Below are 22854 nucleotides of genomic sequence, written 5' to 3' on the forward strand. Positions count from 1 at the left end.
TTGCTTTAGAGGAAAACCTCACAGACACACACATTCAACTCCTGCCCCGGTTTCGGGGGCGCTCCCAGAGTTCAGTACCTGTAGATGAGGCCAGGCCGCCTCTAACGTCGGCTCGTCCTCCTCGGGGTCAAATTCTGCTCCCGTAGGATTGGAGGAAGGTGGTAACGTTCGAAACATGTTAACTGCAAACTGAAATCCACATATTCTAGAATTATAACCAGGGCATTAAAAATATTTACAGATAACAGTTGAAAGAACGTTTACAGAAAACATTAAAAAAACATTTACAGAAAAATATTTAATTCTAACAATTGCTGCTTCCGGTGGTCGTTGGGCTCGTCCTTATTCTCAAGATCGAGAAGCAGTGTGGATCCCCAACGAGATTTTGGGTCAAAACTGCGGCAGGAAACATGGCCGTGGACAGGTGGCCACCCTGAGACTCCTGTCTCACTCTGAGCTGCCAAACTCACGGGCGGCTACCACCAACCGGTGCCGGTGGGCAGCGGGGAGGTCAAGGTCTCCACCGTGGGTGCAAAGCGAGGAGGCAGGCATCGAGCTGGGAAGGAAGGGTGAGATTATAAAGGCAACAGCGGAGACTGAACGACCGGGACCGAACGACCGGCAATGGAGCGCCGGCAATGGAGCGCCGGCCCCTCGTGTGAGCCTGCCCCAGGGGGCCCCTGCGAGCCACAGAGGACGGCCAGCAGAGGGCCCCGGGCTACACGGTCATGATCTAACTCTGCGGTCATGATCTTACTCTGCGTGGACTCACCAAGAAATGACTTGAGAAGAGATTTCTCTGGACTTTGAACGAACCCCTCATGCAACTCGCTGCCTGTTTTTCTTTATATTGTCCTTTACCACGGACTCCCACCCCCGCTCCGTTTATTTCCAGCTTCATAAAAGTCAGTGTTTTACGACAGACGTTTCTACATGAAGTCTAGAATTCTCTGGAGCACAGGTACACTTTAATGCCCACATGGTTAATCTCTAAATTAAGCACAACATACACGGACAAATCGGTGATATAAAATGTTTGGTTTTTCTGTATCATCGATTTATAACCCACTCTTTCTTTATAGTAATTTAGATACGATTAGTTACCTTACGGAATCTCTGAACCCGCCATATGCCGGTTACAGAACTGGGCTCCAGTGACTGGCTCTCACAGACGAGCAGAGCAAGACCTCTGCCCCTCCCCACCCCTCAAAGCACAAAATCCAAACACCGGCCACACAAGGTTAAGACCCAGCTCCATGACGGCGTGCAGGACTTCCTTGTGGACAGTCCAGGGCAAGCTTGCCGTCCAGGCATCCAGTCTCAGAGAGACGGAGCTAAAACCCCAGGTCATCCGCTGTGCTTCCTCCCGTCTTTACTGTACTGACCCTGAACTCTGAGCCTTAACATCATGTTTCGTGAAGGAAAACACCCCCTCTTCAAGCCATCAGCTACAAAAGCCCCGAGCATGAAACGTTTGTTGTCTCTGTTGTCTGAGACGAGGAGTAGGTGCAAAGAATCAGAGCAATGGGGCTGAGACGGTGCAGGAGTGGAAGGAACAAAAAAATGGTTGGAAATCCAGAAACAAGTAAAAAAAAAAACCCTTAGTAAAAAAAGAGAAAATACTCCTAAAATGTAAGTAGAAAGTAAACCTGGGAACCTGGGGACAGGGTCCTGAAGAGACCTCCCAAACAACAGGGGACTAAGGAACAGAGGCTGTGACAGGTGCTGCCAGGTGGACGGGGCATGCCCCCCGTCACCGGCCCCCAGGGGACGGGGCAGTGAGGGACTCTTCCAGCATGCTGACCCCGAAGCCCACAGAAGCGAGCAGGCAGACTCGAGGGACTCCCACACCAAGGGAAGGCCACACCCTGGTGGGTCCCGCTCCCCTGGGGCTTGCAGAGGGCAGCAGACCGGCCCTGGGACCCCCAGCCTTTTGCCCCTTCCTTCCCGGGCTAGGGAAGCGTGGAGAGTAGAGTCAGTTGGGATCTGGGGCCCGTAAGGGAGTGTGGCATTCATGAGCTGGGTTTTCTACGCTCTCCCTCAAAGCCAAATGGCTGGGGGCTCCCACAGTCACCCAGAGACTGGGGACGCTTGAAGAGAGCGAGGCGGGGGAGAGCCGCAGGCTGAGCACAGGAGGGCAGAGCCCACGTGGTGTCCCCGGGCGGCCAAGAAGTCGGGGGACACGCGATGTGCCTGCCTCCCTTGGAGACTCGCCGGAGAAGCCTGAGTCCCACACGGGACGGGACTGCCATGCGGGTACAGGGGAGCCGCTCGGGCCCAGCCAGGCCCCCTTCACGTTCCTCAGCGGCCAGCCCCCAGAGAGACTAACCAGGGCCAGGAGAGCAGGGCCTGACGGACCACAGCCAGGGTGGGAGCCCCCCCACTCCCCCCATCATCGAACACTAATCTGGGCGTCACCGGGAAGGTAACTGCGGCCAACATCTACAGTCTCAGACTGAGCACAGATCACCCTCGAGGACACGGGGGGCCTCATCCACTCGGCCGGCAAGCCTGAGGAGCGGAGCTTTGGGTTTTCCTGGGGAAGAAGAAACCCCCTGGGGGGCAGCATCAGCTCCTGCCCGAGGGAGGTCCTGGAAATCCGTCTCTCAGGTTCTCTATCCTACTGGTAGTTTCTCTGATCGACCTCCGACGGACACACCTGGCTAGTTAGATTCTTAGTCAACTGGCTCTATTCTACCGGAAGTGAAGCTAAGGACTGCGTTCCCGGGTGAAGCCAGGTGCACTGTGTCACCAAATCCCAGACGTGGAGTCAGGAGTCTGCGGGGCTGCTGGACCAACTTGCTTTTAACGCAGACGTCCTCATTTCAGTATCCCTGAAGCACAACCATCCCCGATCCGGGAAGTTTTATTAGTGGCCAACTCTAATTGGCATAAGTTCTTTCTTCCACAAGACAAAAAAATCTCACGCCGTAACTTCCACTCACCTTTCCTACCACGTGACGCTCCTTTAATTCAATGCTCGTCTCTAGAAAAGGCTAAATGTACTAAAACGAACATCTGGAGAAGAGCAGAAGGCAAGCGGCAGGCCACCTCGCATTGTTCTTGGGTTTCAAAACCTCTTTGCACAAAAGCTGCAGGGTCAAGGGAGCGGAGCGCCGTGTGCTGACGTCTGCGTGTCTGGACGGGGTTCGGTCTGAGCACCACGCGAGGCGGTCTTCATCGTCCTCGTGCCACAAAAACCCACGGGAAGATGTGGACCAGATGCAATTCTCACACACCGAGTGAGTGTGCACCCCGAGGTGCGGACCCAGCCAGGATCAGACTACGCAGACAGGCTGGCAAGGCTGCCTTCTGACTCAGAAGCAGGCCCTGCACATGGAAAAACCTGCCCACGCCTCGGTTTTCTCACGTGTTGAAAGTGAGTGAATCTTCTCTCGGCACCGGGCCCGTGTGAAATGGGACAGCAACGCGCATGTGCAGTTTCCGCGCACGTGGGCGCACACCGTGCGGGGTGGGACTGACCCCGTAATACGAGGAAGCACCTGCTCTCTCGACACTCCCGCTTTCGGTGTTTAAAATCACCCCTGTGGGTGCTCCCCTCCAGAGGGCTGCATTTATGGAATTAGATGCAAACCGAACTGGCTTGGGAAGTAACCTTATGGGAAACTGCTGAGATTCCACAGCATCCTGACGCCTTTCTGGATCTGTAGTACTCACGACCAATGGGTGAACTAATAGAATGTTCATGCCCTGACGTAACTGAGGTACAGCAGAACATACTAAGGCTGACAACAGGAAGGGACACTCCTACGAACAGCACCGAGAGTCTGATTTCAGAGACAATGAGGAAAGAAAGGTTGATTATTCAGTCCTTCCTTCTCGACCACAAAGGCCGTTCCACTATGTTGTTTATTGTTCTATTCACGTGAACGGGATTTATAAAGGTTGAGTCCACCAAAGGCCAAATCTCCGTTTGTCTAGATGCTCTTCCTCCCACAACAGAAACAGATGCATTCTGGGGCTGGCGGGGTGAGGGGAAAAGTGGGAAGTTTTTTCCCCAACGTTTATTTTATTTCCTGAGAGAGAGAGAGAAAGATAGAGAGAGAGATAGGGAGGAAGGGAGGGAGGGAGGGAGGGAGGGAGGGAGAACAAACAGGGGAAGGGCAGAGAGGGAGACACAGAATCTGAAGAGGCTCCAGGCTCCGAGCTGTCAGCATGGAGCCCGACGTGGGGCTCGAACCCATAAACCGTGAGATCATGACCTGAGCCAAACTTGGATGTTCAACTGACTGAGCCACCCAGGCAGCTGTCAGCATTTTTTTTTTTTAATTTTTTTTTTTTTTTTTTAACATTTATTCATTTTTGAAAGACAGAGACAGAGCGCAAATGGGGAAGGGGCAGAGAGAGAGGAGTCACAGAATTTGAAGCAGGCTCCAGGCTTCAAGCTGTCAGCACGGAGCCCGATGCGGGGCTCAAACTCACAAACCAAGAGATCATGACCTGAGCTGCAGTCAGCTGCCCAACCGACTGAGCCACCCAGGAGCCCCAGCATTTTTAAAAAATGGAACATTGTGTTTGGAAATGTTACATCAAATCTGAAAAAGCCAACAGGCAACAGAATAGACCACTGCAGCTGGGTATGATACAAAAACCAAAAATACAAATGGGAAACTAACATGAACACCTTCTCCACTAACAGTGACATAATTAGGGAATGTAATTAACAGGAGGAGCCCAGGAACACAGTCCCAGAAGTGACCCCTTGGTCACTGGGAACTCACTGCCCAGTCACAAGGCCCCAATGGAGAGAGCATAAACCCTAATAAAGGGCACAGAAGAATATTCAAACAAATGAAGGAATCTTCCCTTCCCTGGTGTGGGGCGACGTCCTATTACAAAGATAACTTCTCCACAAGGCAACGTGCACACTGAATGCAATCTTAAACATAATTCTAACTGGATTTTTGATGAACTCAAATAAGGTTAGGTGAATGATGAAAATCCTAGTGGCAATCTTAAGAGAAAACCTGTGCATTTCCTCATTTGGGAGGTTAGCTCAAGCCTGCTCTCATGGTAGGGTCCAGGTGTTACCCCAGGAATGTGCACATTCCGCAGGAGACTGAAACCCAACAACATCAATACTCACACTGAAAGCAAGTCGCTTGCACACCCTCATCAATCAAAAGGCGCAGACCTCTGACTGAATAAAGTAACCCTCAGCTCCTTACTGTCAGCAACAAGCCTGCTTTGAATATAAAAACACAAATTGGTCACAAGTAAAAGTAAGGAAAAAGACATTCCAGGTTCACATGAGTCAAGAGAGAGAGCAGAAGTGGCTATATTAACATCAAAGTGGTTTTCGGAGCAATTAAGACGACCAGGGATAAAGAGGATCACTCCATAATGATAAAGGAGTCAACCAATAAGTAATACTAATATCTATGCACTGAATGACATGATATAAAACTTGACAGAACTGTAAGAAAAAGACAATAAGCAATTAGAAAACGAACGGCCCTGATTACAACAGCACCAAAAGATGAAATATTTATGAGCCTAAAAAAACACATGTAGGATCTGTATGCTGAAAGCCACAAAACGATGCCAAAATGGAGACATACTGTGTTCATGGACTATGGGTAAGGTATCAGCTCTCCCCGAATCTACAGAGTAGTGCGATTCCAATCGAAACCCCTGAAGGATAGTTTGTAGATAAAACCAAACTGATTCTAAAATTTATATGGAAAAGTAAAATAACTAGATAGGCAAACAGCTTTGAGAAAGAAAAACAGGATCGAAGCATTCACACTACCTGATGTCAAAATTTACTATGAAGTGACATGACAGTAATGAAGACAGTGTGGTATCGGCGAGAAGATCCCTAATTAATGGAACAGAACAGAGTCCAGAAACAGACTCACAAATATGGTCAACTGACTGATGACAAGGGTGCAAAAGAAATTAACCATTTCAAAGAATGGTTAGTCCTTTCAGTAAGTGGAATAGTTGGACAGCCATATGCTACAAAATGAACCTCAGCCAAAATGAATCACAGACCTAAATATAAAATATACAGCTATAAAACCACAGGGGTGCCTGGGTGGCTTGGTCGGTTAAGCATCCGACTCTTGATTTCGGCTCAGGTCATGATCTCACACGCTGACAGCACGGAGCCTGCTTGGGATTCTCTCTCTCCCTCTCTCTACCCCTCCCCTCCCCAAGTAAACAAACATTAAAAAAACCCTATAAAACCATAAACATTTTAAGAGAAATATCTTTGTGAGCTTGGGTTAGGCAAAGACTTCTCAGATATGATACCAAAAGAAACAAATCATAAGTCAGACTTCATCTAAATTAAAACTCTGTAAAAGACACTGGGTTAAAATAAAAACACAAGCCATAGACTGAAAGAAGGTAGACTGGCAAAGGTTTATATGTAGAATATGTAAAGAAGCCTCCAGCTCAATAATAAGAAAACAAACAACCCAATTAAAACATGGGCAAATGATCTGAATAGACACTTCAGCAAGGAAGATCTACAAATGATGAACAAGCACAGGAAAAAATGTTCAGCATCATTAGTCACTAGGTAAATGCAAATCAAAGCCAAAATGAGAGGGGCACCTGGCTGGCTCAGTCAGTAAAACAGGTGACTCTTGATCTCAGCATTGTGGGTTCAAGCCCCACGTGGGGTGGAGAGATTACTTGAAAATTAAAAAAAAAAAAAAAAAAGCCAAAATGAGGTTAAAGGACTGAGGATCCCGGTGTTGACAAGGACTCAGAGCAACCTCAATCCTTACACCCTGCTGGCACGGAAAGTGATTTAGGAAGTTAAACATATGACATGACCCAGGAGTCCTGCCTGTTTACCTGAGTTAAGTGAAAACCTATGTCCAAAACTTGCACATGAATACTTACAGCAGTTCTATTGCCCCACATGCCCCTCAACTGGGGAATGGATAAACTGTGGTACGTCTATGTAGTGAGATACCACTGAGCAGCTAACGGGAACAAACCGCTGGGGTGGACCTCGAACACATTATGCGGAATGAAGGAAGCTGGATTCAAAAGGCTACAGACCGTATGAGCCCACCTACGTGACATTCTGGAAAAGACGATATGGGAGAGCTGCGGACTGATCAGTGGTGGCCCTGGGGAGGAGAAGTCTTGACTATACAATGGAGTAGCAAAATAATTTTTTGGGAGGGCAATGAAGCTGCTCTCGATTTTGATCGTGGTGGTGATTACATGGTTATATGTATGTGTCTGTTCACTAAAAAGACTGAACTTCGCTGTATGTAAATTAAGAATTAATTTTAAAACATGCTATGAAAGGATACTTCTTGCCCATAAGTTCCCAAACCTCGGTTCACAACGTCCTTAGCATCTCAGGAGTTTCTCCACTGTGCCCCTAGATTAAAAGAAATACTCTTCCACTTAGGAGCTTTAAAAACGCCCAGCTTTACGGGGGTATAATTGAGATACAATTAATGGTATGTGTTTCAAGTGTACAATCTGATATTTAAAAAAATGTTTTTATTTTTGGGGGTGGGGTGGGGGGGAGCAGAGAATCCGAAGCAAGCTCTACGCTGACAGCCAAGAGCCTGATGCGGGGCTTGAACCCACGAACCGTGAGATCAAGACCTGAGGTGAAGTTGGACACTTAACTGACTGAACCACCCAGGTGCCCCTCTAATCTGACATGTTTAGCATATGCATACATCCGGGAAACCATTATACAATCAGGATAATAAACACATTTGTCATCCCCCAGGGTTCTCAGAAGCCTTCTGAAGAAATAATAAACCTACACCGGTTGGCTAGAAATGGGTATGGGTAGAACTGGGGAGGAGTGGAGTAAGAAGAAATACTAACTGGTGCGTATTTCGATTAGAAAACAAATGTGCATTTCTTTGATGGTTTGAAAACATTAAGCCAAGGAGGACTCTCCAAAAATAGTAAGAACAAATCTCAAAGCAGATATTGATATTACTGACACCGAAAGTAGAAAAGTCCCTCTCTGGATTTCAGAAAGCACCACACGTTTTAATATGCTTAAAGTTCCCTGCTGATGTTTGCTTCTCTAACCCATGCTCCTGTGACTGGCTAAACAAAAACAACGAAGCCGAAAGGGGAATGCCTGATTTAAATCCTCACTTGAAAGAAATCTGTAGACTATTTGAAGCTTTCCTGCTTAATATACTATCTTCTTTAACCAAAACGTGCATTCCTCTCCCATTTCCAAAGCATCTTCACCCTCACAACACGTAGTACTTTCCAGAACACACTGTAAGTATCAGATGTGAAAATAGAGAAGAACGTCAACATGTGAGTACAGGACAATCACCCTGGGTCTGTGGGCAGTAAACCCCTCATAGGGACCCAAGAAGAATTGCTTTGCCCTTAATGGAAAATGCTGACTTGAACCCTAAGCATCAAAGAAATGACTTGTAAAGCACTATCTGGTCATTTACAAGCAATAGAGAGGACAATGACATGATGGGCCCATTTTCCCTGGAAACCTAGCCAATGTCCTGGTAAGAAGAGCATCACCATCACACCACATATACAAAGTTTCTTACTGTTGTTTTAAGTTTATTTATTTTGGGATGCCTGGGTGGCTCCGTCAGTTAAGCGTCTGACTTCGGCTCAGGTCACAATTTCATGGTTTGTGAGTTCAAGCCCTGCATTGGGCTCTGTGCTGATGGCTCAGAGCCTGGAGCCTGCTTCAGATTCTGGGTCTCCTCTCTCTGCCCATCCCCCTCTTGTGATCTGTCTCTCTCTGTCTGTAAATAAATAAATAAATTAAAAAAAAAAAAAAAAAAGGATCTTGGGTGCCTGGGTGGCTCCATCAGTTAAGCGTCTGACTTCGGCTCAGGTCACGATCTTGCAGTCTGAGTTCGAGCCCCGTGTTGGGCTCTGTGCTGACAGCTCAGAGCCTGGAGCCTGCTTCAGATTCTGTGTCTCCTCTCTGCCCATCCCCCTCTTGTGATCTGTCTCTGTCTCTAAATAAATAAATAAATAAATAAATAAATAAATAAATAAATAAATAAATAAATAAAAGTATCTTGGGTGCCTGGGTGGCTCTATCAGTTAAGTGTCCTACTTCGGCTCAGGTCACTATCTTGCAGTCTGAGTTCGAGCCCCACGTCGGGCTCTGTGCTGACAGCTTAGAGCCTGGAGCCTGCTTTGGATTCTATGTCTCCCTCTCTCTCTGTCCCTCCCCTGCTTGTGCTCTGTTTCTCAAAAAATGAACGTCAAAAATTTTTTTTAAAAATTTGAGAGAGACAGAGAACAAGTGGGGGAGGGGTGGGGGGGGAGAGAGAGAGAGAGAGAGAGAGAGAGAGAGAGAGAGAGAAAGAGGATTTGAAGTGGTCTCTGTGTTGACAGCACAGAGCCCCACGTGGGCCTCAAACTCATGAACCATGAGATCATGACCTGAGCCGAAGTCAGAGCCACTCAGGTGGCCCAGAAGCGACATCTCTAACAAGCACCCAGGTGGAGCTGATGCTGCTGCCTTGGAGCAGTGTGCTTCTGGAAGAGTGGTTCTCACCCTCTGGTTTTCAGACCCCCTTAAATTCCTAAATGTTACCGAGGACCCCAAAGAGCTTTGGCTTATGAGTCATTTCTGATGTCAACTGCGTTAGAAATTAAACCAGAAAAATTAAAAAAAACATGAATCCATTAAAAAATACTAAGCCCAGGGGTGTGTGGATGGCTCAGTCGGTTAAGCGTCTGCCTCTCGGTTTCGGCTCAGGTCATGATCTCGTGGTTCGTGGGTTCAAACCCTTCATCGGGCTCCATGCTGACAGTATGGAACCTGCGTGGGATTCTCTATCTCCCTCCCTCTTTGCCCCTCCCTCACTCAAGCTTGTCTCTGTTTCTCTCAAAATAAATAAACTTAAAAGAAGGAAAAAAAATAAGCCCACCGCGTCAATACAAATGCTATTTGAATATTTAAATAATTTTCCGTAACAATGTTAGTTATTTCATTAAATCTCATGTTACAGAAAATACAGGTGACCCTTGAACAATGCAGGGGCTAGAGGGATCAGTCCACCGCGCAGTCGAAAATCTGCGTGTAACTTCCGACTCCCCCCAGAACTTAAGTACTCATTGCTTACTGTTGACTGGAACCCCTACTGATGACACAAACATCAATTAACACACATTTCGTGTTTTATATGTAGCATATGTATTCTTACAGTACAGTGAGCTAGAGAAAAGAAAACGCTAAAAAAAAGCATAAGGAAGAGAAAATACACTTATGGTACTGTACTGTATTTACATTAAAAAAAAATCCGGTATAACTGGACCTTCCCAGTTCAAAACTGTGTTGTTCGGGGGTCAAACTGTATTTTGCAAAACAAACACAAATGTAGCGAGAAGAGTGGCATTTTTTTTTTACATTTTTGCTACTCTCTTTACTGTCCGGCTTAATAGAAAACGGCTGGGTTCTCATGTCTGCTTCTATGCTCTGAATGTTGGTTTGGTTGAAATACAGGAAGTACACGTCTCTTACGTGGTGCAGCTGGAAAAGGGAGGAATAATTAATAGGTCCTTTTCAGAGAACCGTGGACTTCTTTGAAGCTACACCCAATTGACAAATGGTAGTTTCTCTTAGCGGTGAGGTGGTCTCTACATTAAAACCCAATGGTGCCTCTTGCACTTTGAATGGCTCTCTGGCCCACCAACGATTACGGAACGTCATTTATCGGTCATGGGGAAAACACTGGTTCAGCGGGTCATGTAGATCTTCCAGTGGGGACTCATCTCACCACATGTACTAAAAATCCCATCTGTTCACAGCGTCGCTGATCTAAGCAGGAGAGCCCGGGGCCCCGGGTGGCTGATGCTCGCACTGAGTGGATACAAATTTTTCAAAATTCAAACTTTTGCCCCAAAGCTCAAACTTTGCATTGACAACAAACACTCTCACTTATTTTCCTTTAAGCGACATTCTCATTCTGTTTATTTTTTGAGAAATGCTTGCTAATGTTCATTTGAATCACCAGTTTGTCTCTGAGTCACTTAAAGTAAAAACGGGTGTCTGTGAAAACGGTGGTTTTTCTATCAGTGTACTGACTATAAGAACAAAATGCCAATGCCTGAAAAACAGATTAACTAGAGAATTTAATCGAAAGAACAAACAAACAGATGGTTGGTTAGATTTAAAATAAGACTGAAATGAAGAGATAATGAGCTTTAGGCCTGAGACTCTAGACGCCAGGAGCCCCCCTGTGGGCCCAGTTCCCTTTCACCCTCATTCTCAGGAGTTTTTTCAATCTGAAAACAAACGGGCTGGATGACCCGTAACACTCTGTTTCACGCTAGGACTGAAGTCCATGATGTATGAAAGCAGACAGCACACATGAAAAGATGCTCACTGGGGAAATGCAAATCAAAGCCACAGCGAGATCTCACCACACCCCCACCCCGATGGCTAGCATCCAACAGACAGACAGTAGCAAGTGTGGACAACACGGGGCGGGGGGGGGGGGGCCGGAGCCCTCGCGCCCTGCTGGTGGGGGTGCATCCGGGGGCAGACGCTTTGGAAGACAGTCTGGCGGGTCTTCCAAATGTTAAACACCCAGTTAACACGGGACCCAGCAGCTCCGCTCCCAGGTAAATACTCCAGGGAAACGAGCACACACACGCACACCGCAGCTCGTATGGGAGTGTTCACGGCAGCGTCGCTCATCACTGCCAAGTAGCAGAAACAACCCAAATGCCCATCCACGGATGAATGGATAAATAAAAATGTGGTACGTGTCCATAGCATGAAATATTATTTGGCAACACAAATAATAAGTGATACAGGCTACAACACGGATGAACCTCGAAGCCATTATGCCAGTGAAGGAAGGCCACGCATCATATAATCCCCGTTGGCAGGAAATGTCCGGGGTAGGCAACTCTCGAGAGACAGAAAGGCAATAAAGGGCTGCCGGAGGTTGGGGGTGATAGGTCAGGGAGGACTGGCAGTGACTGTTAATGGGCTTCGGGTTTATTTTTAGAGGGATGAAAATGTTATAAACAATTAGATGTGACGAAGGCTGCACAGTACTGTGAATATATTAAAAACCACGGATTGTATATTTTATTATGTATGTATGTATTTATATTTTCTTTTATATTTGAGAGAGAGAGCAGGGGAGGGGCAGAGTGACAGGGACAGAATCTGAAGCAGGCTCCATCCAGGCGCTGAGCTGTCAAGCACAAAGCCCGATGCGGGGCTCAAACTCAGGAGCAGTGAGATCATGACCTGAGCTAAAATTGGGTGCTTAACTGACTGAGCCACCCTGGTGCCCCAGAATTGTATATTTAAAAATTTTTTTTTTCAACGTTTATTTGTTTTTTTTGGGACAGAGAGAGACAGAACATGAATGGGGGAGGGGCAGAGAGAGAGGGAGACACAGAATCGGAAACAGGCTCCAGGCTCTGAGCCATCAGCCCAGAGCCCGACGCGGGGCTCGAACTCGCGGACCGCGAGATCGTGACCTGGCTGAAGTCGGACGCTTAACCGACTGCGCCACCCAGGCGCCCCAGAATTGTATATTTTAAATGAGTGAACTGCACGTATATGAATGACTTCTCAATGCATTTGTTCAGAAACTATATAGCAGTCCAATCTAACGGGCAAATACATATTTTTAAAGTTTATTCATCTGTTTTGAGAGAGAGAAAGAGTGCGTGTATGTGAGTGGGGGAGGGGCAGACAGAGAGAGAGAGATGGGGAGAGAATCTAAAGCAGCCTCCACACTGTCTTCGAGGAGCCCAATGTGGGGCTTGAACTCACACTGGGAGATCATGACCTGAGCTGAAGTTGGACGCCCAAACGACTGAGCCCCCCGGGCATCCCCAACAGGCACCACATTTAAAAGAAGTAGCATAAGGGGCCGCCTGCGTGGCTCAGTTGGTCGAGCACCCGACTCTTCGTATCAGCTCAGGTCAGGGGTTCAAGGTCGTGGCATTAAGCCCTACGCTGGGCTCCATGCTGAACATGCAGTCTGCTTGAGATTCTGTCTCTCCCTCTCCTTCTCCCTCTGCCCCTCCCCTGCTCAAGTGCGCTCTCTCAAAATAAATACATGAGCATTAAAAAAAAGCAGTAGCTTAAGGAGTATAGCATCTACAGAGCTTTGGATTCTTCAAAGTAGGTGGAAATTCACATCTTTAAAGGTACTGTGACCACACACACACCAGGCAATACTCAAGGGGGCTGGCTAAGTGTTGCTTCAGGGGTCAGCAAAGCACGTGGCATCCGGCGGAACCAGGAAGGGACCCACATTTCTTCCACCTGCTCTGCTGGGTCTAGGCACTGCTGGGGGTGGAGGCCTTCTATTGACCGCGTGAGTCTGGCACTCAGTCTCCACTTCTGAGAGGGCAAGAAACCACCATCAACTACCATCCTGGCTACGTGCTTTCTTCCTTCTGCCTGTCCCACGAAGAGGGAGGCTTTGAGAAGGCAGAAATACTGTCCACCAGTCTATTTCCTCACCTAAAAAAGTTCCTGGCCCATAATGGATGCTCAGTAAGTATCTGTAAGTACTTTAGGGGGTCAACTGTCCAACACTCCAAAGACCGACCTGACTTTTGGGGTGGGGGACAAAGTGTGGAGAGCAGGAAGAGAACCCAGTTAGGACACAATTATCAACAGGGAGAGAAGTAACGATAGTTTAATCTAAACAAGAGTTCCGGGGCTTTAAGCATCCTGAGCAGTTGTGGTAATGTGCACTTCTTTTTATTTTTTAATGTTAACTCATTTATTCGGAGAAAGAGAGGGAGAAAGAGAGAGCGAGCGCAAGCAGGAATAGGGAAGGGGCAGAAGGAAAGGGAGAGAGAATCCCAAGCAGGCTCTGCACTAACGGCGTGGAGCCCAACGAGGGACTCGATCCCACCATGAACCATGGGATCATAACCTGAGCTTAGCCAATGGGGCCCCCCCAGGCATCCAGGTAACGTGCACTGTAAACACAAGGGAGCCTGATTTGAACAGGGGAGGGGACCCGGTTCAGAGCCAGGCATCTGACCCAAACCAGGCTGACCTAAGCCTCATGTTCTGCATTCTTCCTCCTCCCTCCTTAAAAATGGAAAAACCTGGGGTGCCTGGCGGGGGGGGGGGGGGGGGCTCAGTAATTTGTGTCTGACTCTTGATCTCAGCTCAGGTTCTTGAGAATGAGCCCCGGGTCGGGCTTTGTGCTGACAGTGTGGGGCCTGCTTGGGATCTCTCTCCTTCTCTCTCTGTCCCTCCCATGCTCCCACTCTCTCTCAAAATAAACAAACATTAAAAAAAAAAAATGGAGGGGCGCCTGGGTGGCGCAGTCGGTTAAGCGTCCGACTTCAGCCAGGTCACGATCTTGCGGTCCGTGAGTTCGAGCCCCGCGTCGGGCTCTGTGCTGACGGCTCAGAGCCTGGAGCCTGTTTCCGATTCTGTGTCTCCCTCTCTCTTTGCCTCTCGCCTGTTCATGCTCTGTCTCTCTCTGTCCCAAAAATAAATAAACGTTGAAAAAAAAAATTAAAAAAAAAAAAAAAAAAAGGAAAAACCTTCCAACCATGTGATTTAATATGTAACAAATTGATGTGCTTATAAATTTAATATGTATTAACAAATGGATTTATTATTTTTAAAAATAATTTAAAAATGTTTATTCATTATTGAGTGAGTGAGCGAGAGAGAGCATGTGCGTGCGTACAAGCGGGGGGGGGGGGGGGGGGGCAGAGACAGAGGGAGACAGAGGACCCGAAGCAGGCTCTGCACTGACAGCAGAGAGCCCGATGCGGGGCTTGAAGTCATGAACCGCGAGATCATGATCTGAGCCAAGGTCAGGTGCTTAACTGACTGAGCCACCCAGGCACCCCGAATTTAATTTAAAGATAAAATAAATTTGATATGCAATAAAGAAGCATTTAAAATCAATGGAGAAAAGGGAATATTCAACACATGATGTACAGGCAAATGATTTTTCTATCATTTTATAAGAAAATAAAGTTATATCCCTCTCCTGCACTATAAAAAAACAAAGTTCCAGGAGGATTATAAAGTGAATGACAAAATTACGAAGGTGTTAGGGAAAATGTTAGGTTGTTTCTTTGAGATTCTGGCATTTTGGGAGGCCTTCCAAAGTAAATGAGGCTTGAAAGTGAGGAGAGAAAAAACGAGACTCTCATTTTCTTTAGTCTGAACAGGAAAAGGTCAGGGCACTCATCATGAGTGACGGGGAAGGAACCTCACAGCCTCGGGCTGACCACACATTGGTAAATTCTCAACTTTAAAAGAGTTAACAACAACAAGTTAAAATAAGTTGATAGCGACTTCTGACACAACAGGTTATGAAAAGCACAAAAATGAACATTGCTTTCGAGTATCTTTTCCAAAGCAAACACACTAAAGTGAGAAATAAACATAGTTTAGGTCATAAGATTAGTCACTTCTGAAACATGTAGCTTTGGGGGAAAAAAATCAGTAACTTAAGGAGGAGTTCAGTGAAAATCAGGATATAACATTTTATATTAAGCAACAAGGACTCCCTTAGAACCAGGGAGTACTAATTTCAGAGGTGGGTGAGACACCAACAATTCAAAAAAACACTCAACAGAAAACAAATTCAGTGTCAAACAACACAAGTTTGAAACGGGATCCTGCAAAGGGCCTAGAAACAGGCTGTGAAGCAGGTGACCAGAGAACAGAGATTTGGGCCTGAATGAAACCAACAATGAACTAACCGCAGGACCACAGAGGCCATCTCGGCCACTCAGGGCAGACTGTCCTGACACCAGCTCGGTCCCATCACTATTTTTTTTTTTTTTTAATGTTTATTTATTCTTGAGAAAGAGAGACAGAGCACGAGTGGGGGAGGGGCAGAGCGAGAGAGGGACACAGAATCCGAAGCAGGCTCCAGGCTCCGAGCGGTCAGCACAGAGCCCAACATGGGGCTCAAACCCACGAACCGTGAGATCACGATCTGAGCCGAAGCTGGACACTCAAACGACTGAGCCACCCAGGCGCCCGGTCCCATCACTGTTTTAACTCTGCCCCATCATTAAATTTTCCTGCACAAGTATGGACAACGTGTTTACTTCTAAATTATAGTGAGCACTACCACATCAAAGAGGGTAAGATAGTATGCTCAAATGAGGGCTCTAATGTATGTGGCCCATAGGGTACTCGTGGGAGTTAACACACAGGACACGTCGACTGGCCCTGGGAGGTACCCAGTTCCCTCAACTGTTATCGTTACAACACAGGACACATTACGAAGACTTCCATTCTTCAAGTCCAAATTTCGCAACAAGAGGACTTCTTTGTGGGGAGTGTGTTAGGCTCAAACGTCTCGGCTTGTGCCAAGGACGCCAGAGCCCGTGTGTCACTCAGGGTCGGGACGCGCTGGTCAGACTGTAACCACTTACCATATGGACTACTTCCGGGTAAATGGGCTCTGTGATCACACTCCGGTTATGGGTGATATATTCTACCATTTCACTTAAAGCAGCTCGTTTTACTTCCTTCCACTTTAGGTCACTCAGTGGATCGGAAACAAAGTCAAAGAGGACACAACACTGACGCAACTTCTGGATAAAAAGCTTCTCTTGATCAGCAGGAGGAACATCTGAAAAGCAGAAAGCAAAGTACGTTGATCGCAAAGATGCTTAACCCACAATCACCGTGAAACGCTTCTAAGCCTTCTACTACTTTTATTTTGAATTAATAGAGACTCGAGGGAAGGGGCGGGGCGGGGGTGAAGAGAGGTCAGACATTCCCCAAACAGAAAAACGACAGCCCGTCAACGGCTCAGCTCATGCGCTTATGAGAACGTTTCTATACCGTTTACTCTCCGAAACCACATCGAGGTTACTGTTCAGAATACGCCCTCTGGATGCGTTCCCTCATTCGGCGACGACCGCCTGACTGCTGGCTGTCACCACACGCTGGCACCGTGCCGGGCCACGGAACGAGAGCCAGACCGCAGGCCCCGGTCTGGGGCGAGGGGCACGGACGCCCACGCCAGCGACACCCGCGGATGCAGGTAGGGCGAGGTGAAGAGGGTGACAGGGGGAGGGCACACGGGTGTCCCCTGGCTTCCTGCAAACACGGAGCAAGTGCCATCAGTTTGAGGCTTGTCAGAACGAGCGGCTGCAAACACACGGAGTCACCGCTCTGGCGCTCCACAAAACACCTTTCGTCCCTTACTCTGGGCTCCGGTCAACTCACACCAGACACGACGCCTGGTGATCTTAGTGGTGACGGCAGCACAGAAACAGTGCAGAGTCCTAAGTCGTAGCACTCGCCTTTACACAGTGGGTGCCTGCCTGGGCAGGGACCATCCTACAAGCTTTCTCCGTACGGACACGTGTTTTTTCAGGTTATCTGTACAGTGACACAACAGAGGGAGGAGACCAGTCTGGAGGGCCACCTTAGGGCTGGGAAGTGGCAGAGCTCTGGACGATTTTCCAGGATTCTGGAACGTCTGGAAAGCTATCTGCCAGCGTGAGCTTGACGGCTTCCCTGGGGTGAAGATGAGCTTTGGGGGTGACGCTAATGAGTGAGGTTTCTCGATATACATACTGAAATGTGTCCGACATTTGCAAAGTGTCTCAGAAGGTCTGCAAAACTCAGTGAACCAGTATCTTCAAAGTGATCGATAAATGGCATTACAAGGTCCTTCCAGGGCACTCAAAGTGCAAGTCCTTCCACTGGATTTTAATGGAATAAAATGTATGCTCGGCTCATTATATGGTTTCAGATTCCCCATCACAGATTCCTTCAAGAAACTGCCTGTTTAGGTTTTGGTGTAATATCAAAGAAAATTCTGGAACTACGTGCAAAGGATATTAAGGAACTCGTCCCCAGCTTCCCCAAACATGTGTCTTCATACATTTCAACTAAGACACACGGCGACACACTGAATGCAGAAGCAGACAGGAGAATCCGGCGATCTCCAAGTAAGCCAGGCAGGAGGGGGATGTGCACAAAGAGAAAACAATGCCACTCTCTCACTTAATTTGTTTTTCTTTCATAAAATATGGCTTTGCTCATAAAGACGTTATTTCTGTTAACATGCGCTAGGCTTATTGTATTATTATTTTTTTAACGTTTACTTATTTTTGAGAGATAGACCCAGAGCACGAGCAGAGGAGGGGCAGACAGAGAGGGAGACACAAAATCGGAAGCAGGATCCAGGCTCTGGGCTGTCAGCACAGAGCCCGACGCCGGGTCGAACTCAAGGATCTCGAGATCGTGACCTGAGCCAAACTTAGACGCTTCACCGACTGAGCCACTCTGGCGCCCCGAGGTTTATTATTTTCAATTTTAGGATACGTGCTGCCAAAGCGAGCACACGGTTTTGTTATTTTTATATGAATTAATAAATATACACTTTATCTTTTCTGCTTTCATTTGGAACACGGTCGATATCGGTAGCTAAACCCACATACGCAAAAGCTCGTCGGGGGTCCTACATAACGTTTAGGAGTGTGAAGGGGTCCCGGGCCCAGAGCTGAGACCCCACACCCACCTGCGCCCAGGGAGCACCTCCGGGCCCTCGGGTTTTCCTGCCTCAGTGCTCGCGCCCTCACCCTCTTCGCCCCGAGTGTCCTCCCGGCTCCTCCTCGTTCCTGCCACCAGCTGCCCGTTTCCTGCTCAGGGCTCTGCCAACCTAGTCAGCCGTGGGCCGCGCTCCGAGCCGGGCGCTGCGCACTAGCTATTGCTTCCCGCATCTCAGCTATCCTGCCTAGTATCTCATGCTTCCCCCCACATGCTCCCCGAACGCACGGGCCAGGTGACTACGTTTTCTAGTTCTCCGTGCACCCCTAACGCCCAGTAACGAGGCTTGCAGAACCAGATTCATAAACATTCTGAGTAGTAGGTGTCTGTCTGTTGAATCATTTTCAACGAATGACGACCGCTACGGTGTTTGGGCCCAACCTCTCCCAATGAAAAGGTTTCCTTTTCTGAATTACCTCCTTGCTTGACTTCAATCCTCACTCAATTAACTCTACAGCTTGGTTCATCCTCCGGTCTGCTAGGATCACCTCAATGAGTTCATTTTGTAGTCACGGCTTGTATATTTGGAACCTATCTGGGATTCTCAGGCTCATGACGCTGGAGAAAACGAAGAAGGCTGTGTTTACCCCAAGAGACACATGAGGACCCAGACGCGGAGAGCTTCAACAGCCTCGGGCCACCACGCCATTAAGTGGCAGATCCAGATATGGCAGCATAATGTGCTCGAAAGCAAGGGCACGCCTGGGGTCCTCCAGGGTGGTGTCATTAGGTCTCACCTACCTCAAAAGCATCTGAAAGCATCATTCACTCCTTTAACACAGTGATAAGAACTGACATTCAGAGTAGAGACAAGGTTATCACCAAAACCACTAAAACAAATGTATTCTGATTAAGGAGGAAGAGCAGAGTAAAACAGATTTAAAGTTTTCTATCTAAAATTCTTCTAAAAGACAGTAAAATCTCAGCCTTCCGGCATTTATGTCAATTCTTCCAGGGTTCCAGACAGTGAAGTTGTGACTATACTATTTTCATTTATAGCTTATAAAAGAGTCTGTCATGATGATAATCTCATGAACTCTTGGGGCGTCCGGCTGGCTCAGTCGGTTGAGCGTCCGACTTCGGCTCAGGTCATGAGTTCACCGTTCTTGAGTTCGAGCCCCGCGTCGGGCTCTGTGCTGAGACCTCGGAGCCTGGAGCCTGCTTCGGATTCTGTCTCCCTCTCTCTCTGCCCCTCCCCCACTCATGCTCTGTCTCAATCTCAAAAATAAATAAATATTAAAAAAAATTTAATCTCATGAACTCTTATTTCCTAAAACCTCATTTGGCTTTTAGAATTTCATGGTTTAAAAAGTAAAAAAAAAAAAAAAAAAATCCCCCCAAACCAAACTTCTAAATTAGCATTGCTAATCTTGAAAGAAGGAAAAGAGGTGTGACAGACTTGAACCTGTACTTGACTCTACTCTTCTGATCATCCCTGTAATGTGAACCGCATGTTACCAAACTAACCAGGCCTGGCACTGTGGGTACCTCACACTTCTGTATTCAGTATTCAAGGCCGCCCGACTCTTAAGTAATAAACCACGATGCTGGACTTGACCCAAACCTTACGTTACCTCCATGAAGCAAAAAAAAAAAAAAAAAATGGACTTTGAATTTTGCCCATGAGGGACAGTGGCTCACTTTAATTTTAAATTGCATACAGACTAATAACACCGACACAAGTGTTTCAGAATGTGTCGATGAAGTGTTGATTTTGATGGCTTCCTGTCTTACGTTTAGGTCTTTCATCCATTTCGAGTTTACTTTTGTGTCTGGTGTAAGAAAGTGGTCCAGGTTCATTTTTCTGCATGTCGCTGTCCAGCTTTCCCAGCACCACTTGCTGAGGAGACTGTCTTTATTCCATTGGATATTCCTGCTTTGTGAAAGTTTAGTTGGCCATACGTCTGTGGGTCCATTTCTGGGTTCTCTATTCTGTTCCATTGATCTGAGTGTCTGTTCTTGTGCCGGTACCATACTGTCTTGACGATGACAGCTTTGTAATACGTCTTGGAGTAGGACTGTGATGCCTCCAGTGTTGGTTTTCGTTTTCAAGATTGCCTTGGCTATTCGGGGTCTTCCTGTTCCACACAAATGTTAGGATTGTTTGTTCTAGCTCTGTGAAGAATGCTGGTGTTATTTTGATAGGGATTGCATTGAATATGTAGATTGCTTTGGGTAGTGTTGACATTTTAACAATGTTTGTTCTTCCTATCCAGGAGCATGGAATCTTTTTCCATTTTTTTGTGTCTTTTTCAATTTCTTTCATAAACTTTCTATAGTTCTCAGTGTATAGATTTTTCACCTCTTTGCTTATATTTATTCCTAGGTATTTTATGGTTTTTGGTTTATTATTTCTTAAGTTAGGAGCTATTACATTCTTCTACACAGATAAAACCACACACAAGGTACCCTGGGTCTGTATAAACCTTTCAGCAGCCTCCCCGCTCCCCACCCCCCCGCCCCCCGCCAGGGTCCTCATGAGTCTATTATTGTAAACTTGGGACCCTTCCCAATTATTTCAAGGTAAATCCTGAATGATACCTAGAAGCAAAATGTAGGGACACACTAGGAGCTGGGAAGACACTAATCCGTGGCGTGGGAAACAGCGCACACAAGGCGGAGGTATGACTGTGTCGTTCTTTTATTTTTTTTTTTTAATTTTTTTTTCAACGTTTATTTATTTTTGGGACAGAGAGAGACAGAGCATGAACGGGCGAGGGGCAGAGAGAGAGGGAGACACAGAATCGGAAGCAGGCTCCAGGCTCTGAGCCATCAGCCCAGAGCCCAACGCGGGGCTCGAACTCACAGACCGCGAGATCGTGACCTGGCTGAAGTCGGACGCTTAACCGACTGCGCCACCCAGGCGCCCCTGTGTCGTTCTTTTAAAAACAGACTTACTGAAAGGAAGCCTGTAATTTATAACTGACAGGGATGCTCGAGGAAGGTTATACCATCAGAGTAGGGTGAGGGCACCCCATTAATGCTCTCGGTCCCCACCAGGACGGAGGGCAGCGTTCCTGTATCCACGACACCAGAGGAGCCATAGGGAATGGGCTCGTTGCCCCAATCCTGACCTTCAAAGTGGGGCCGAGCCCCAGGAGTGCCCAAGGTGGTATCCACAGAACTTCTAGGTATTCACACTTCCTTCTTCTGCAGAGAATAACATGTAAGCCGAGCCAACACATAACCTGCAAATGGACACACGGTGGGGGCGTGTGCCTGAGACCGCTTGGCCGCCGGCACGTGTGGTCAGGTCTGCAGACCACCGCCAGGCAGCAAGGAGCCATGGCAGGCTTTAAAAAGTCATTCCTAAGCCACTAATTGTATCACAGCCACCTTCACAGGTGCTGCAAGCTTCTGTGTGCCTCAGTCTGCACCCCTCGGAAGGGGCAGAGTGGGGACATGACACGCTTGAACCACGAATTGTGGGATATGGTGAGGCTGCATCACTGAGTTGTAGCTATATGCGAGGAGGCATCATGCGAGCTGTTGGCGGACAGAAAAATGATTACACAGCCAAGCCCACTTCTACGTGACAAGTGTTGGTGGTGAAAAGAAAACACTTCAAGATACAATAAAGAACCAACTTGCAGCACGACAGGTGCAAAAAGACAGGAGAACCAGGCCCTCTGGTACATAGGAAATGGCTTTTTCCAAATAACCATGACTCGAATGAAATAAAGAGAAAATAAAGAGACTGCTAAAACTGAGCCTGGAGAATGTCACCTCGAGAGATTCCCTCCCCACAAAGGTTCATGCTCACGGGCGGTCAACTACTTTGTGGTCACTCATGGAATGTTTTCTAAGCAGCTGAAGCGGCTTGATTTCCAAGGAGAGAGACCACAGTGTAACCACAGCACCTCTGTGAGCTCCCACGGCGCCTTCTCAAAGGCATGGTGCACAGGTCCCAAGAGGGTCTAAGAAAATACGAAGTTGTGAGCCCACAGACAAGAGATGGCTCATTCACAATGGGAACAAACAAGCAATCTCGCTAAAAGGAGACAGCCAAACCTTGAGCTATGATGTCATCTTGTCCTTCCGATGTATCTATTCTTAGTACAAGGTGAGCAGGAATAAAGTTGGATTCAGTTACTAACACTATGGAGTAAATGTGCGCTTCTTCATTAACGTGGGCTAAATTCCACTGAGTTCTATTTCTTATATGACAAAGTGAGGCAGATGGCAGGGTCCCCCCACTAGAAAACCAAAGTTCAGCATTACTCTTTTGTTTTTGAAAAAGGAAGTTTATGTGCCATTTCTGAAATGACCCATCTTTCCCACTGCTGCCTGCGTCCCCTCTGTCCTCGATCCCGGCTGCAGGCCCGGAACGTTCTGCTGCACTGACGCCTCTC

General features: G+C 47.4%; 1 protein-coding gene across 4 annotated transcripts in view; it reads right to left on the reverse strand.

The window, feature by feature from the left end:
* PPP2R5C (protein phosphatase 2 regulatory subunit B'gamma) overlaps positions 1-22854 on the reverse strand; it is a 130416-nt gene that overhangs the window by 33565 nt on the left and 73997 nt on the right. For all 4 annotated transcript variants that reach the window (XM_086708787.1, XM_086708785.1, XM_086708789.1 and 1 more), the window contains 2 exons: positions 16369-16568; positions 79-189 (listed from right to left, as the gene is read on the reverse strand). In XM_086708787.1, the coding sequence (XP_086564913.1) occupies positions 79-189; positions 16369-16568 (311 nt within the window). The remainder of the gene's footprint in view (positions 1-78; positions 190-16368; positions 16569-22854) is intronic.

Source organism: Puma concolor, chromosome B3 (genome assembly GCF_028749965.1).
Source record: "Puma concolor isolate L17-30 chromosome B3, mPumCon1.1.hap2, whole genome shotgun sequence".
In the NCBI taxonomy this organism is placed as follows: domain Eukaryota; kingdom Metazoa; phylum Chordata; class Mammalia; order Carnivora; family Felidae; genus Puma; species Puma concolor.